The sequence below is a fragment of the Cydia pomonella genome, chromosome 18 (assembly GCF_033807575.1).
Source record: "Cydia pomonella isolate Wapato2018A chromosome 18, ilCydPomo1, whole genome shotgun sequence".
Taxonomy (NCBI): domain Eukaryota; kingdom Metazoa; phylum Arthropoda; class Insecta; order Lepidoptera; family Tortricidae; genus Cydia; species Cydia pomonella.
Genome location: NC_084720.1, coordinates 17,250,279 through 17,268,724, shown reverse-complemented (window position 1 = coordinate 17,268,724; position 18,446 = coordinate 17,250,279). Strand labels below are relative to the sequence as shown.

Here is an 18,446-nt window from a genome sequence, read left to right as displayed (position 1 = left end):
ACAAATAGACGGAGAGCTAGCCCCGGAAAAGGTTACGTCCGGTTTTTTTTCCCTTAAGATTGATTCACCAATGCATTAGTCCATGTTCATGCAAAGTATTGCTCAAAAGGTTGCTAACCTAAAATACCTAAAACTTTAAATAATCGCGCGAATCTGTGGTACAGAGACAATTTGTGTCATCGTGTTTTTTAGGACAAGGAAAATGGCACATACAGCCATCTTACAGCACACAGACAGAATGTCAAACAGGATTGACAGTCACGTCACGTTGACACTAGCAAAGAGATATTATCTGTGATTAGCATTAGTAGTAAAAATTCATGATAAATCGTAGAACAACAAACTAGTGAGAAAACAAGGGCAAATAATTTAGTCTCCGGTAACCAATCAATCCCTACAAAATGTTTATGGCGCTACCGCTTGTCGGGTTCATGTGTTCTATAGGGGCTGTAATATGTGTCTCCAACTCCGTCGAAGAAGAGCTCGGGAGCGGCCGATACGTAATCGAAGGGCGAGTGTTCCCCGCGGACGAGCCTAACGTGGGCACCTGGCAGGTAGACACGCGCATCCACGTCAACGGAGGCGAGTACATCGGCTTCATTCGCGATGACGGCTCTTTCATCATACACAATGTACCTTCGGGCTCCTACATCGTCGAGGCCGTCCATCCGGACTACATGTACGAGCCCCTGCGCGTTGAAATCAACTCCAAAGGCAAATACCGCGCCAGGAAAGTCAATTTCGTGCAAACGTCACAAGTAATACAAGTGCCATATCCACTGAGAATGAAAGTGTTATACAGATTCAGATATTTCCAAGTCCGCGAACAATGGAGGCTGACCGACTTCCTATTCAATCCCATGGTGATCATGATGGTTCTCCCGCTCCTGTTGATCATGGTTCTGCCTAAAATGATGAATGATCCGGAGACTAAAGAAGATTTGAAGCAGATTAGCAATTTGGCGAAGATGGGTGAAATGCCTGAGATGTCTGAAATGTTTACCAACTTGTTTAGCGGAGGTGCCCCGAAACCTACTGCTAAGACTAAGCAGATCAAGAAGAGACAATAGGCTAAAATAGTTAATTAATTTATCATGAATCATTGTGTAGTTTTCTTGCTGAATAAATTAGAAATCATTTTTAAATGTCCATTATTTATAAATACAGTGTAAACTCTACATAGTCACACTCAAGGGACTAGACGTTTTTTGACACTATCGATTTTTCATTATATAGAGAGAAATTAACACTAAAGTCAACCAACTATAGCCAACAAATATTGACATTATAGGGAGTGAATTGTTATATCTAGTGACATTATATGGAGTTTACACTTTACAATGATCCAGTTAAAATAATAGTACAATTAAGAATTTCCAGTTGTATCTGTTAGTCTTTGGAATAGCACTACATCAAGTTATTTTTGTCTGTGATGTTGATAGCAGTTTCTTCTTTTCCTCGGTCTTACGGTCAAGGAATTTAATTTCAGTACCATTTCATACCTTGTCACAGTGACAACAACATGAAACTCGCCAGAGACCTCATACTATTGTCATTGTGCAAGGTACGAAATGGGTCACAAATTAAATTCTTTAACTGTACATTTGGGCAAAACATTTGTAAGTGAACTGTCTATTCAAACTTGATTTTAAACCAAGTTGGTCTCAGGTTACCTAGTCATTTTGTTTGGCTGTGGTTGATTTACTTTGATATTTATTTGAACTTCTCAACTGGTGACATTACAATATTTGATTACACAATGTACACAGACGGGTGTAATGTGTAATGAAAGATTACATGTAATATAGCATCAATCTATGGGTGCAGCTGCGAGCTCCTTTTGTATTCACAATAAAAAACCACAGTCAATGGATCCAGCACAAGTGTTACATGTAATGCTCATAGTGCTGTCCTCACGCAAAATTCCTGTTACATTACATGTTACACCTGTCTGAACCCAGCTTTAACTTTTTGTATGCACCTGTCAAAAATTTGCCAATTTATTTAGCAACCATGACATCTTCATGTTTAAGTTGGATTTGGTTGAATATATATGGAGCAGATCTGCTCCTAAGCATACCAGAGGTTAATTTCCTTGCTGCAAAATGTAATTAGGCGGGTCCACACAGAGCGAGCGAGCAAGCACGTACATCCAATGCAATTTCCTCACGCACAAACCGACCAGTGTAGACGTGCCTCAGCTTAGGCCGCGCGTGCGTTTTCCTCGCCCGAGCGCGCTGCCTCGGCCGAGGCATGTCTGCGCTGGCCAGTTTGTGCGTGAGGAAATTGTCTCGCGCGTATGCTCGCTCTGTGTGGACCCGGCTATTGGCCTTTGTATATTTTGCCTTATTTTTTTGGAATTTAATAATGACTTGTAGTCCTGTTTAATAATTCTTGTTGGCAAATATTCTGTGGATCTTATTATTTTGGATTACCAAAGGGACAACACAAAATAAATATCCAGGGGAAAGTGTTGCAGGGATATATTTTAAATAAACACAAATGTTTAGATATTTTGCATAAGGTTTTTATTTGGAAATAAATCTATGAAGTCAAAATTGAGATTTCATTCCTACTAACCATGTACAAGTTGTACAACTTAGACACAAATACATATAAAAAAATAATAAAAAATCAGTCATTGGTAATTTGGACGGAAACTACTTAAGTAACATTATGAAGCTTGAGATTCATTCCATAATATGTTATTAAATATATTTTATATTTGACGAGATACACCTGGACGGGAGATTACATTTTGTACATCAACTTTGCATAACATTTCATCTTTTTTTATATTGTCTTTTGATTAGAAATTTTACATAAATAATCACAAACAATCTACTTAATTTATGTCTACGTAACTCCATAATTTTAATTCTCTACAAAAATATTTTGTGATTTAATTTTTTTTTTCATACAAAACTAACAAGGCAATGTTATTGACATGTGATTCAGTATTGCAATGTTTTCATTCATCATGACAAAGGGGAAATAATAAAAGAATTCTTACATCTAAGCTTACACACTAAGGTCTAAAATTATATACATTAAATTGGTTGTAATGCCATAATTTTTTTTTCCAAAAGGCAAGGTTGCATTTTATGCTACATTTTAAACTATTTCTCTCAATTTAGAAGTTTTAGAATGTTCATTTCAGATATGTTGCAGTATATTATAAAGATAAGTATGAACAAATTTAAATGAAAAGAAGGAAATAAATGCTGACAGCACCAACGAATAGAACATCGGCATAACAGAAGACGAGTATAATAGAATACCTACAACTAAAATGTGTGTGAAAAACGAGAAAGTTAAAGATGTTGATGGACATGAAAAAACATTCACATTGACAGGTATGTACAGATGTACAAGAAAAGCAACATCTTGCCGAGCAAATTGGCTCGGGTGAGGCAAAAGTTGTCGAGCAACGGCCGCGCGAGGCAAGCGTTAGCCGCGCGAAGAAATTTCCTCCCGAGGCTGCTCGCTCTGTGTGGACCCGCCTATTACTAAGCCTAGTCTGATTTAGTCTAAATACTAAATATTTTGGAATGAATAGGACACGGTCAGATAATAGTCAGGTTGCTATATTTTTTACGTCTACAAAGACAGGTACACTAGAAAAGAAAATGAAATGTCTTTTTTTAAAGGAATATTTTCAGACAGTAGGCATAGTTTAGTACAGCAAAAGCAAATTTAAATCATAATATTGTTAAGCTAACATCAAACGGTGGTTAATAAAAATCATCTAAACTATACAATAACAAAGAGATTCTATAATAAACTACCATTAATCAAAGGTCATAAATGCAGTTCATAGTCATATTCAAATAACTGCCTTGGTACATTTAGCTGCCAATACATATGACAAAATAATATGTCAATATGATTGAAATCCTAAATCTATATTTTTTATATAAAATTTTACACATTACAAAACGTGTATATTGTATTTTATACATAGAAAAGAAAATAAGTACGGTATTGGCGATGTTTAATTGGAAGATGAAAATATAACTTATAAGTAAGATCAATGCTGCCAAATCCGTCATAGGGCCAATTCCGTACATGAGCGTATATTTCTATTTTTTTAATTATACAAAAAAACATGATTTTGATTGCTGAAACTAAAATCAAGCGCTGCTTTGTCGATGATATGAACACTTGTACGGAATTGTCCCTATGTATTGTTTAGTTAGTATACATTATTAGATATTCATGAACTATTTGAGATTCAAATTCAGTCAATGCAGGCATAGAGTGCAGACAACTCACTGGAGCTAAACTAGGTATTTATTCATACAGAGTAATTCATGGATACCATGATGAGATATTTTCTACTATTTAGTAGTGCTACATCATTTCTTTAAAAAAACTATAATTTTACTGATATATCCTATCAGCAATTAATGGTATAGTTTATGGGGAGGTAGACCACAAATGTTTATCCTTGCAAACTAGTTTGTGCGGAAAGAGAAGAGTCGTGGAATGTAAGAGATCTCATACATTCTACGACTCTTCTCTTTCCGCACAGACTCTATAAAACATTGTTATCAAGCTTAATCATACAAAAATCTTTCATAGGTCTAAAAGGGATCTATTTATCAAATTATAACATTTCACCTTTACATACCGAACACTACTATATTGGATTTTATTTACTGTCGATCACGTTTAAGTGGAAACACTCCAAATAATAGAAATGTTCTAAAAACAACACTTAACCATCAGTAAACCTTATCTCCTTCCAAGAAAGTTTAGAAATGGTCAATTATTACACTCCGTATTTTTAGGTATTTAAATAAAAATAAACAAAATCTATCCTCAAATGGCTCCTTAAGTCCGTTGAGGGTAGATGAAAACACAACATGATTGAATAATGCAGGTTAAAGTCAGGTCGTTCAGTGACAGATCCGGGCGGTTTTGTATTTAGTTGGTTAACCAATAAATGTTACAACTACCTGATATTGTTTGTTTACATTGTAACCTAAAGATACAGAGTATAGATGATGCGCGTCCCTATATTCCCTATGCGTGTTACGTGTTTGTGCCCCACAGATGGCGCGCCACGGCGAGCAGCGCGAGCAGCAGCGCAGCGACGGCGGAGGGGGCGGCGGGCGCCGCGTTGTAGACGGAGCAGTAGGGGCACTGCGAGGAGCCGCACACCTCGCAGATGTTGAGTAGGTACGTGGGCAGCGCGTCGAAGATAGTCTCGTTGTAGCGCTCTGGGAAAGACCACTCGTTATTTGGTGTACGGTCTTATCAAGTAGTGGAAGGCAAAATAAGACAAATAAGTTACTATAGTAGTTTGTTAACCAAGGGGTGAAAGGCACTCACTTCTGCCGAGTCAATTCGTTCGAGCGCCAATAGTCCGAGGCCGCAATTATGTCTTTCACCCGAGTTTCACACTCTACTTTTCATTTCGAATACGAGGAAATTAAAATATGTATTTTTTTTTAAACATGACTATTTTTCTAGCATTTCTTGACCCCGCAGCCCCCGTTTTCAATTAACCATTTTAGGTAAAAGTATCGTCATTTATAGAATGGAAATTAAATATCAGGATGTAGTATAGCAAATCCATTTTACAACAACAATGACCCTCTTTAAGAGCATGAGAAATGAAAAATATTTATGTTTCTGTAGTAAGTAAAGCCGCGTTTTCACTTCGTCTTCTGAGCCAACATTTTGTTTTGAACAATTGTTTGCTTGTCCCATGGAAGCATGTGTTTCCGTTTACCGAACGAACGAACTTTTGCTGGTTCAGAACTGTTCAGAACACTATAGCCACGTTTTCACTTGGTGCTCTGAACAGTTCTGAGCGAACAATCGTTCTTCGTTCGGTGAATAAAAACAGTTGCTTCAATAGTCATCACACAAATAAATACTGGGATTCGAGCCCGGGACCATCGGCTTCATAGCCACAAAGCCAGACCGGTCGTAAAAAAACATTGACACTATACATACCGGGCGCGTAATAGTCGTAGACGCGGATAGGCAGGAAGCGAGACATATTGGCAACCGGGAACCAGCGCTCGATCGTGAAGTTGACGCACGTCATCTCCGAGTCCAACTGTATAAAAACCAATTTTTTTTAAATATCAAATTATCAAGTTAAATATCAAAAAGTGGCGCCATCTAGAAGATTAAAGGCCAAAGGTATGGTGGCACCGTTTCGTTGCAAGGCTGGGCTTTAGGAGGCTAGGGCCTGTGAGCTGTGTCTAGATCTCTCTCCAACATAAAGTAGGGGTCTGTATCAACAAGGACTCACGTAGTGGAAGTAGAACAGCAGCTGCGCGGGCAGATACTTGGCGCGCTGCAGCAGCGCCACGCGGCGCGACAGCACGTAGGCGTCGAGGCGCTGCTGCTGGATCATGTAGCCGGTGGGGATGGCCACGTCCAGCACCGCCATGCCGGAGCGGGGGGACTCCTCGAGGTACGTCCAGCTAAACAAATTATTCATTTTAGGTGAGTGTTCATCAACTACGTAATTCAATACACGCTTCAAAATAAAAATCTAGAATTTTGATTTAATAGCACCAAACTATCTATCGAGACATCGTATTCTGTTGAATTTTGCTTGTATGAAAAAGCTGGGAACTCTTTATGTAATGATCATTTTAAATGTTGATCAGTTTATTTATTGCTGGTTGATCGAGATAATTCAATCCATAAACCGTGTTGAGAACTACAGAATTTATCTAAACATTTCTACAATTTCCCTGGGTGTATAAGAAGGCACGCTTTTATAACAAAGACATGCTTCGCCCGAGGCCTCAAGCCGCGCGTGCGTTTGCCTCGGGTGGCAGTTTCCATGCGAGGCAGCTCGTTGGTCAGTTTCAGTTTATTTATACAAGAACAATTTACATCGTGTTTGAATATTCATTATACATATATACAATTAATATTAACCCAGTGAGTACACCTATACAATAGAATACCAATAAGAAAAAAAAGCTCAAATAATAAATTCTATTATGACATTAATACATTTCTACAATCAGCCAAAGCAAATTTATAAATCAATTGATAATAATAAGTATTATTAGACAGTCAATAATATGTATTCATTAAAAATCACTAATGTCATAACAGCATTTTTCTAACAAATATAATTTTAACTTATCTCTAAATGTTGCGGAGCATTTTAAAACTTTAAAATCTGTAGGCATCTTGTTAAACAATCTGACCGCTTGAACTCTGGCGCTGTGTTCTACAACCTCCAGTCGCGGAGCTACTTTTGGGGCAAGTTCTTAGTCCTAGAGGCTTCCCGCAACACCATTTCGGATTCCGTTTCATAACGATTGCGATGCTTGATAACATCTGTTAATAGAATTAGTATAACATCTTTGCTGGACCGCATTCGATACACGTTCAACCAGTAGGCCAACATACCTTTTGATTTGTTTGACAATTGACAGAGATTCATCTACCAACCTGGCGCAGGCCTGGTACTCGATGTGCGACTGGTTCCGCCCGTAGAAGTGCGCGTGTGCGAGTAGAGAGAAGGCGCGCGCGGGAGGGTCGGTCTGGAAGCGCGGGATGTCCACGTTGTAGGTCACGGACATCTGCAGGATGGCGTAGCCGGCACCGCGGGCTTCCACTTTCACCGTTCCCCACGCTTCTGGGATCTGTGTAAGAAAGAAAAACTCAATTTTAAATTTGTTGTCTACTATACTATTATTATTATTATTATTATTTATTGCATATTAATCATGTGGTACATAACAGGTATTACATTAGGGCAAGTTCACACATGAACCCTGTTAGGGCACAGCAAGTATATCTTAAACTACACTAAAACTAGGAGGTGCATGCACATATGTACATAAAATTAAAATACTTATGTTCAAGGCATAAAATTAAAAGATAACATTTGATATTTTATTATTATTTTAACTTAATAGTTGCCATTAATTTATTTATATTTATTTATTTTGTAAATACTCTCCCACAGAAACATTAACATTAATAAATTAGTATTATTTATATTAAATTCAAATTATCATTAACTATATTAAAAACATATTTAATATAATTTATTATTATTATACATAATTTTATTTGGGCAAAGATTCATCATTCAGGTACTCGTCTATGGAATAATAACATTTTTTGAGGAGCAAATTTTTTAGTTCCATTTTGAACACGTTGTCTTCTATTTCGTTAATTATTTTTTCGGGTAGTTTGTTTGCGATAAGAATGCATCGGTAGTAAGGGCCTTTTTTAAACATTTATAATTTTGTTGGGGGTAGTTGTATTTCAATTTTATCATTTTTCCTTCTTTGCGAGTTAACTACTTTTATTGTGAAAAGATGCGAATTATTCCTAACAAAGAGTGCCGCTTCCAATATATATATGGAGGGCAACGTGAGAATATTTAATGCAGCGAAGTGCGGTCGACAACTATCTGGTATATGCGTGTTGGTAAGTATGCGAATACATTTCTTCTGCAACAGGAATAGTTGGTGGACATCAGTGCTGGCCCCCCACAGAATCACACCGTACTGGAGCCTTGCGTGCGCAAACGCAAAATATGCTGACAGAGCGGTTTCCAAGTCAGTGTTGACCTTTAGCACACTTAACGCATATATAAAGCTCGATAACTTTAATTTTATATTTTGAATATGTGATTTCCAGTTTAAACTTGTATCTATTTTAATTCCTAGTAATTTAAATTCATTTACTTCCTCTATAATTTCGTTTTTTGTTTGTAATGTCATTTGCAGTGGTTTTTTTTGGATAGGCCTGAATTGGATTATTTTAGTTTTCTTTAAATTTATTTCAAGATTGTGATCTGAAAGCCACTCCGTTATGGTTTCTGTGATTTGTGGCAAGCGTTCGTTACACTCGGTACTATCCGCGCAATTTAGTAGCAAGGAGACATCATCCGCAAACATCACACATTTGCATTCCATAATTTTTGGCAAATCGTTGATATATGCCAGAAATAGGACACATCCGATCACGCTTCCTTGAGGAATTGAGCAGGTCGTGGCTCGCATTGGTGAGGTTATCGCCTTTACTACACCCGTATTTTTATAAAACCAATCAATTTGTACGCACTGTTTGCGATTTTGTAAATATGACTTGAACCATTTATGAGCGTTTCCGCGGATGCCCATATCGTATAGTTTCCGAAGTAGAATATTATGGGAGACACGATCATAGGCTTTGGACATGTCCAGGAGTAGCCCTACGGCATATTTTTTTGAGTTTAGATAATTAAGTATTTCCTGAACGTAATTGTAGATCGCAAGAGTCGTCGAATGTTGTTTCCTGAAGCCGAATTGATTTTTGTCAAAAATCTGATATTTTTCAAAAAAGTTATAAATTCGTATGTTCATGGCTTTTTCAAATAGTTTAGAGAAGGTCGGTAAAAGTGCAATAGGCCTATATTGGCTTGGATCGTTTTCTTTACCGCCCGGTTTTAAGATAGGTTTAATTTTTGAGATCTTCAACAGTTCCGGAAATACTCCTTCGCAAAAAGATTGGTTTATTAAAAACTTAAGCGGGGTCGCCAATTCAGTAGTGCATAATTTAATCAGTATCGACGGAATGTCGTCTATGCCCGAACTAGTTCGATTTTTCATTTGTCGCATAAGTAAAGTAATTTCGCGCTCGGTTACTTCGCTAATCATTATTGAGTTTATTGTGGGTATAATGACGGGGCGGCCGGCCGCTTGTGCAGGAGCGTTCGCGCCGGCACTGCTACCTGCCGGAGATGACTCACCTACTGATGCAAAGTATTCGTTGAGAGTCCTTGCTATTTGGTTGGGCGTTTCTACAACATAATCACCGATTTTTATGTTTATATTTTTGTGTTTAGAAATTTTGTTTTGAGATGTAGTGTTTTTTATGATATTCCACATGGATTTAATTTTATTACTTGATTGTTTCATTTGTTTTATAAAAGTTAACTTTTTGGATGATTGCACACATTTTTTTAAAATTTTCTCATAATTCCTGTAATAAGATATGAATTCTTTGTTTTTTGTGTGATTTCTGGCAATCCTAAGGAATCTTTTATTTTTACATGCTATTTTTAGCCCGACAGTCAACCATGGCGATTTATTGTTTTTACATGTTATTTTTATACGTTTTAGCGGGATATATTTATTGAGCAATTCTTGAATTTTGTTATGAAAATTGTTGTAATTTTGGTTTACGTCGTTACTTGATAAAATTTCGTCATCCCAATCGATGTTACTTAGTTCGCCTTTAAAATTCAGCATATTGTTCGTACTAAATATACGTTTATAAGTATAACGTTGTTTGTTTACTTCCTGTAAGTTCTGTGTTTGACAACTATATATTATGCTTTTATGGTCAGAGATACCGTTTTCTTCGACTTTCACTGAATGGTCTGTTTTATTCGTGAATATGAGGTCTATGCAGGTGGAGGACTTATCGTTTACTCTGGTCGCTTGTTTGACAATTTGTCTTAAGTTTGATTCTAACATATCGTTTAAAAGCTTTTCCGAAGATGTTGAATTTATAATAGTATTTATGTTAAAATCTCCTCCAATAATAATTCGCATTTTTTGTTGTTTGAATTTAATTTTTGATAGAATGTTACTTAATACTTCGAAAAAGGTATCTATATTCCTATCTGCTCTATATATATTAATTATACACATGTTATGTAGCGTGATTTCAACCGCACAGCATTCAACTATATACTCGATAGATAATTCTGAAATGTCTGTTCTTTCAATATAATCGATACCGTCCCGTAGTAGAATCGCCACTCCTCCGCCCGGTCGCTCGCTCCGATAATACGCCGCTGCAAATTCATAACCTTCGATCTGGATTACATCCTTTTGTTGCTCCGATATCCAGGTTTCAGTTAAACATAGTACTTGATAGTCTTTATTTGTTAAAAATGATTCCAGTATATGGGTTTTGTTTTTTAGGCTCTGCATATTTTGGAATAGTATATTCATTTTGTTATTGTTTTTAGGTACGAAAAAGTAGCGTCGATGGATTATTTGGATTAGGACTGGTATTCGACGAAGAATGTTCGGGCACCGATAGCGCTATAGCGCCGATTTCAGCATCTATGGTTTGGGTCGCTGTTGATGTTAGGGAACTTGTATTTGTGTTTGGATCTGGAATTCGTTGCTGTTGCTGTGGCCTATACTGCTGGCTTCGATGCTCTTGCCCTTCGATGAATAATCTATTGTGTCTAATCACTGCATATTTCCCACATTTACGCGCTTCTAGCATTATTTCTCTTAACGTTTTTCGTTCCTCTAGGGCCTTGTTATCTAGGTATGCAGAGATAGTAATGCCGGTGTTCTTGAAACTAAAAGAGTTCTCTAGGATATAATTTGCCATCCTTTTACTCATGAACTCGATAACGAGGGGACGGCGAGGACCTCGCTTCCCAATTCTGTTCACATCTTCAAGATATGTGTTAACATTGACTCCTAGAATATCATAGAAAACATCGGTGACACGGCCGTATAAATCGTCCTGCGTTTCATGGTGGTGTTCACTCAGTCCATATAATACAATTTTCTTATTATTATTTTGTGCATTGTCTGGTGTATTCTTCGCTAGGCTAGATAGACGGTTCTCAAGATTCCTGAGCTCAGATTTTAATATGAAATTTTCTGCTTCGAGTGATTGGATTTGTTTACTGATATCCTCGATTTTTGTTGTACATTTTTGTTGTTCAGCCCACACTTGTGTAAAGTTCTGGGAAATCTCCTTGTTAAACTGGTTAAATGCTAGGTTTATTTGTGTTTGTATTGCGGTGTTCATATTGCTGATTAAGGATTTATTATTGGCCGTTAGCAACGCATTAATGCTTGATAATGTAATTTCTTCGCTACTAGAAGTATTATGTATCTGTGTTTTATTTAACGTGTCGCCTCCTGCGTCCCCTTCAAGAGCCAGTAGGTCATCTACAGACATGGTAGTTTCATTCAGGGACGAGGGGATGTGTGATCGTACAGGTGTGTCATCGTTTCTCCGCCTGCGGGTTATGTTCATACAAGCATCACAATGCCAAATGCGTTTTAATTCATAATTTTTTGCCATGTATTGCGCTGTTGTGATGTTCAAGCACTTGTAGTGGTAACAGCCATTGCAAGCAACACAATTAAGTATTTCCAGGTGATTAATAGCGTCATCGCATGCTTTGCATTTCATTTTAGCAAGTGCAGCGCAGAGCGCAGATGTGAACAAGATAACGTATAAGATGACTCACTCGATGGCAGGGTGTGCGTAACGCAGCTCGACTCTGGCGCTGTTACTTGTGCTGTGCTTTGCGATGTCGGCCGATCGGTGACGGAGATGCGCGAAGTTCACGGGTCACTGAACTCTCAACCACTGCCGGCCGTTGGCCGTGCTTGCTAACGATATTTTTAAAACTTAACACTGTAATTTCTTCAAAGGTACTCGATATATTAGAAAACTGCTCTCACTAGTAGATAGGTCTTTTCGTCCGGAAGAGTTTGGTATATTTCACTGGTTGGTTATCGCGGTTCTTATATTTATTTTAGGTTGATTTGTCGGGAGCTCTAACAAAGCGATGTTGTTGCGGTGATCACCCGCACCTTCCTTCACATTTGGAGTTAAATTCCCCTTCTCTTTTTAATATTGGAATATTAACTTCCAATTCCCATTTCATCCCTTTAAGCTGCGTTTCCACCCCAGATGAGCGAAGATGCGTAGAATCACTTAATTTGTTTTGCTCGCTTAGCGTGTAGTTTTTTCATTGGTTCTTAACAATCACATCCCTCGCTACACATCCTCACACATATCTGGGGGAAACGCACCCTAAGGGTATTAATTTAGTGATAAAAAGTATCATATATCCCTATGTCCTGATTATTGTGTAGGCGGGATCGTACAGAACGAGCCGTGTTGCAGAAATTTCTCTACGAGGCGACTTCAATTTTTTTACGTTTATTGTTGGTTGTTTAAATATTCATTCACAGTATAGGTTTTTTGTAATAAGCATGTGTTGTACTCACGTCGATGTACTGCATGACGGCGAGGTTGTCGTTCTCCACGTGCAGCACGCGCGAGGCGCCCTTCAGCGCGACGGCGTCCACGGTCACGGTGAGCGCCGACACGTCGCGGAGCCGCTTGCGGTTCGTGTACTCGATCAGCGCGCGTAGAACCACGTACGTGTCCTGTGGATTACATATCTTATACCTTTAAACGAGCAATTCTTGTACATGGGAAAACGCGTATTTTCGAGTTTTCATGCGTTTTTCTTTCGTCGCAAAATATGGTCGCTAATTTCGTGTTGCCGGTCATTGTCCATCTGGTCCAGCGGGTTATGACGCGGACGGCAAGAAACAACCAGTGTTATGGGTTCGAATCCCGCCCGATGATTAACTTTTTTTTTTTTTTTATATCACCTAAACATCACCATATTACAATAAATAGTTATAACCGAGCAAAGCTCGGTCGTCCAGGTATATTAACTTAAGATTACAATCATTCATTGGGAAACCAACTATTCCACACAATCGAAATAAAAATTTGCTTCCATTCGTCAGGTCATGACGGTCGAGATGGGTGTGATGTTGAATGAATCCTAAAATAAGACAGTAAAATCGAATGGACGAAAGTACATTGAAATAGTAGATTGTTAACCAAATGATTGAAGAAAGGAAGTCATTTCAGTCGAGGTTATTTGGCGCTCGAAGTTTTTTTGCATGATAAGTTTTTAAGCATCAGAAGTTTCCCCAAAGCAAAATGCCGTAGCTTAATACGGAATAGGCGTACCCATAGTATGCTGTGCATATTGTTGATCGGTGTTTGTTTTTAGAATGCCTAACGCGAACACAAATGATGCTAATTTGCTTTCGATCCGAGCAATGTGGAGCTTCCAATCAAGTATTGTATGAGTCGTGTACAAACAGCAACCTTAACCGACACTTGATTGACCTGTCTTTGCCATAAGGTTTAAGTTTATAATCATACGGCTTATTACAGAGGCAATATTACAGACTTCAATTGTTGATTCATCTAGGGGTAGGTTCAACGATTAAAGTCCGTGACTGTACGTTACCTGAGTGGAAGCCCAGCCGCCGTCCGTAAGCCTCATGGAGTTGAGCCACATGACGATGGCCTCGTTGTTGTCCTGGTGGTCCATGCACGCGAGCAGCGCGTAGGCGGTGGCGGCGATGTTGTACGAGTCGTATTTGTATGGCAGGCGGGGGAGGAAGAACGGTTTTTGGTTCTCCATCTTGAAGGGGGGTTGCGGGACGCGCTCTTTTCCCCAGTACACTAGTCCACCTGTAAACAATGATATATTTATGAAAAAGTGCGTTATAAAACTATACCAATGTATGATAACGTATTATGTAAAAAATTCTTATTGTTTAACAAGACCGACGTTTGCTAGCCCATGACACGTTTTTTTTTCTCGCTTGCTTGACTGTGCCTTAATACTTTGAGTACCAAGGACGCGATACCGCGCAGTTTGTAGGCGTGCTCGGAGCTGAGGGCTTGGCGAAGCTGAAAGCAGAGCTGCGGGAGTGCAGTGCGTCCAGATGGTCCAGACCCTGGTACTGCATGTATACCTTCATCTCGCTGGAAGCCCTTGAGCAGCTTGTAGGCGTGCTCGGAGCTGGAGGCCTTGGCCACGGTGAGCGCGTACGCCACCACGGCCATGGAGTAAGGGTCGCCGAAGTCCTGCAGCAGCTTCAGGTGCTGCTCCAGCCACGACACGGCGCGCTGCTGCGCTTGCGACACGCGCGCCGACAGACCCTGGGGAGACAACGTTTAATACTAAATAAAACCCGCTACACACCACAACTATTAATCGGACAATTTCACTGAAAAATTAACCAAAACGATCACGAACTTATCTGCAACAATATGCCTCACACGTTCAAGAAAACTGAAGTTTATTTAATTTGTCTTATGTATATAAAATGTTGACGGTTAATATGTATTAATATTAAATAAAAAAAAGTATGAACTTTAATAGATATGAAGTTTAAGCCTTAATAAGGCAGAGGGAATACATTTCCAACCTGATTTTGGACTATGTAAAAGTTAGAGTTTAAATTCAACAAACAACAACTTCGAGTCAACAATTGGCGAGAAATCGCACAGGACCAAGAAAAGTGGCGCTGTCTTGAGTCAGAGGCCAAGTCTCATTTTGGGTCGCTGAGCCAACGGAGTAGGGTTTTGCATAATTTCTGACACCCTTATGCCTTAAAAAGGGTTCAAAGTTGTTGTTTGTGTAGAAAATAAGGGTTACTTGTGGGGTTAAAATAATGTCTTGTTTTTCTGTGAAATAAATACATACATTTTCAAGGCTTTAGAATCTTTAGATAAATTACTCAGCTTAAAGCAAGTTTCTGTTGGAAAACTCGTAAAACATATTAAAGTGGCATTTTGTGAGATTTTGAAGTCTATTCATAATTCTAGATCTATGTTTTTTTTTCTAAAGATCTATCACTAAAAACGGTTTTTGTAAAAAAAAGACGGAAGCAAAATTTCTATAAGCCTAAAAAAATTAAGAATCTATAAAACCGTCATTCGGCCTATTCTTATGTACGGCTGAGGCCTGGACACTAACTCAAAAAAAGGAAAGTCAGCTCCTGATAGCGGAAAGAAGTGCTCAGGAAGATCCCGGGACCTGTCCGAAGTGACGATGGCTCCTGGAGGATCTGGAAAAATGCCGAGATCGAGGAGTTGATGGCTGAGCCCATTATCATCGGTGTAAATCCCACAGATTTCGCCGGCTCAGTCACCTACTCAGAATGGCGGAGGATCGGGCAGTCAAGGAAGCGTACTTGGGGCGACCAGCCGGCCGTCGCCGAGCGGGCGCCCCGGGTGCCGCCGCTGCGACGGCGTGGAGGCGGACCTGCGTCGGCTGAATGCCAATTCATGGCAGGAAACCGCGCTGGGACAGGTGGCGTTCTTTCGTTTTGGAGGCCAAGATTCTTTTTGGATCGCTGAACCAAAACAGTCTAAGCCTACAAAAATAGTTCAAAAACGGGCTTGTATTAATTTATTCTTCTGGCTCTTACCTCTCTGACACCGATGTCCTTGAGATTCTTGACGGTTTCGAGGGTAATGACTACTTGAGCAGTCAGCGTGATGTTCCGTTGTAGTATTATTGTGTTATTTATCTGAGAAAAAAAAATTGTATTGCAATAATTAGCGGAATGACAGTCACACGGTTTTTTGGTTCGCATTCTTTAAATATCCACCTTTAATAAACTTAGAGGGAACGTACATGAACTGTAGGGGGCAGCACAGGAGCCCCTTGATTATTAGCCAAAGAGTAGTATAATATATAGTTTACGGAAAGTGGAGATAAGGAACGAAATCTCCATGTACCAAAAAGTGTCATCAAAAAACTTTAAATAGGTGGCGCTACAATACCTAGAGTACTTGAACAAAAAAATCAAATCATAGACCGCAATTCACTCCGTCAATGACGCCTAGGTTCTTAGTTACTCTAGCGCTAATCTGGAGAGATTTGGAACTATTATTTATAGCTGACAGCTGGACACTTTTGCAACAGTTCTACCATAAGAGATGCCACTCCTCTTAATTCCACACTCCGTAATATAGTTCTTGGCATAAAGTGTAAATGTCAAGTTTAAGTTTCCGAATTCGGCCACAAGATGGCGAACCTACAATGCACAAGGAAGCGTGCGTGCACTGTAGGGGGCAGCACCTGCTTTAGCGTGAAGTGACAATATCAAATTTAGGTTACAAGATGGCAGACCCTTCAACGTGTGTACTGACCTCAGTCGCGGCGGAGCCGAACACGTCCCGGACCCCTCCGATGCCCAGCATGTCGCGTATCTTGGGGTGGTCGCGGGGCACGTGGATGGTGGAGTTCTGGTTGCGGTCCGGCAGCCACGTCACCTCGTAGAACGCGCCGCCCGCCGCCTGGTGCTCCAGCACCCACGACACCGCCTGCGAGATTACCTAAAACATGGAACGGAATATGAAGGTTCCTCTTAGAAAGGTTGTAAATAAGGTACTAGCTAATACTGAATTTTGCACTGTTAAATTTATATGGAATTAGTTTTTTGCTCTTAACTCTTAGGCGAAGGTTAGACGTACAATAAATACTGAGATCAGTATGATCCATTGATGTAGTAAATACTGAATCACAATCTCACATCCTGATCACGTGTAACTGTAACGTGTTTCGTAGAGTTCAGCCGTCAGTCTTTATAGCTGTCGCGAAGCGTACTGACATTCGAGCAACTCCGGGAAGGGAGACGGCATTCATACCATTTCCCCTCTGCCGAAGCATTGGTACAACCTATGGCGGTGCATGTTGTGACTCGTCCGTACACAAAAAGAGATCGAGGTGTGCATGATATGTCTTTGACGTGTGTCATTTTCTAGGTATTTGTGTCGTCATTACAGATTGGAATTTGTATGTAGTGAGTAAGAAGTGCGACTGTGTGCACGTTCGCAAAAAATGGCAGAATGATTTGTTCGGTAAGATATCGCTTAGGCTCCTCCCTTCCGACGTGTTTGAAGCCGATGTTGCTCGAAGGTACTGACATATCGCAATATAACTTACTATACGTGTATTCTAATATATTGATGAATCACAATGTTTATCACAAACTGAGATAAATAAATCTCGTGATAAATATTGTAATCCTATATACTATGCTAAAGATCAATATTTGATAAATATCAGTAAATCACAGTATTGTACGTCCAGCCTTCGCCTTATAATACAAAAAAAACGAAAAAACTCAAACGAAGGGTGCATATCTATCTTGCTTTCTCTCTACATATTGTCAAGAGATGTCAATTGCCAGAGAGGAAAATGTGGACCATATACGTTTGTATGGAGAACCGGTCGACCACTATTGTCTTAATCTAAGTAGTAGGGAAGTCCCTAAGAACAAACTTACATCCGGGTCGATATAGATGAAGTTCTCCCACTCGTTGAACGAGGCGTCCTGGAAGATCTTGGCGCAGAACGACGTCAGCCACACGCTCGAGGCAGATTGGTTCCTGTACAAGATAGGAATTATTTATATATTGAAACAACTAAAATAGGGCCTAATTAATTTCGCTTTAACGAATAAGCCCATTTCTCTAAGTAGTCGTCCATCAGATTCACTGCCTACTTTAGCTGTTTTTGTGGTACTACGTCTTAGGACACCATAGTCGTAGAAATCGATAAAATCTGATAGACGACCATGGAAAAAAAAGGGCACCAAGGTCTAAAAAGTAAGTCTTTTTTTTTCAGTCAGAATTAGGGCATCAAAATGTCTGAATCCGGCACTAGACTTAATATACTATGGATATATACGACTAGCTGACCAATCGGTTGGGCATATCATAAACAGTCTATATACGTCTCACAACAGGGCAAATATCAAATCAAATGATATTCCATACAATAAACTTTTATGTGCCTAAATTTGAACCCAAGATCTTCGAATTGAAAGTCGCCGGCATGAACTACTACCAGAAAG

General features: G+C 39.3%; 2 protein-coding genes across 2 annotated transcripts in view; one reads left to right on the top strand and one right to left on the bottom strand.

Moving 5' to 3' along the window:
- The first annotated feature begins 245 nt into the window (after positions 1–245).
- On the top strand, positions 246–1,145 carry LOC133527444 (ER membrane protein complex subunit 7). Its single transcript, XM_061864460.1, has one exon. The coding sequence runs from the start codon at positions 402–404 to the stop codon at positions 1,068–1,070; it is 669 nt and encodes a 222-aa protein (XP_061720444.1). The 5' UTR covers positions 246–401; the 3' UTR covers positions 1,071–1,145.
- A 1,360-nt stretch (positions 1,146–2,505) lies between these two features.
- Positions 2,506–18,446, bottom strand: part of LOC133527446 (CD109 antigen) — a 64,787-nt gene continuing 48,846 nt past the window's right edge. Inside the window, exons 23-32 of the mRNA XM_061864463.1 lie at positions 17,877–17,979; positions 16,738–16,923; positions 16,011–16,112; positions 14,550–14,736; positions 14,036–14,262; positions 12,987–13,148; positions 7,438–7,631; positions 6,272–6,446; positions 5,968–6,073; positions 2,506–5,225 (exon numbers count right to left, since the gene is read on the bottom strand). Of these exons, the coding sequence (XP_061720447.1) occupies positions 5,038–5,225; positions 5,968–6,073; positions 6,272–6,446; positions 7,438–7,631; positions 12,987–13,148; positions 14,036–14,262; positions 14,550–14,736; positions 16,011–16,112; positions 16,738–16,923; positions 17,877–17,979 (1,630 nt within the window). The 3' untranslated portion in view covers positions 2,506–5,037. The remainder of the gene's footprint in view (positions 5,226–5,967; positions 6,074–6,271; positions 6,447–7,437; positions 7,632–12,986; positions 13,149–14,035; positions 14,263–14,549; positions 14,737–16,010; positions 16,113–16,737; positions 16,924–17,876; positions 17,980–18,446) is intronic.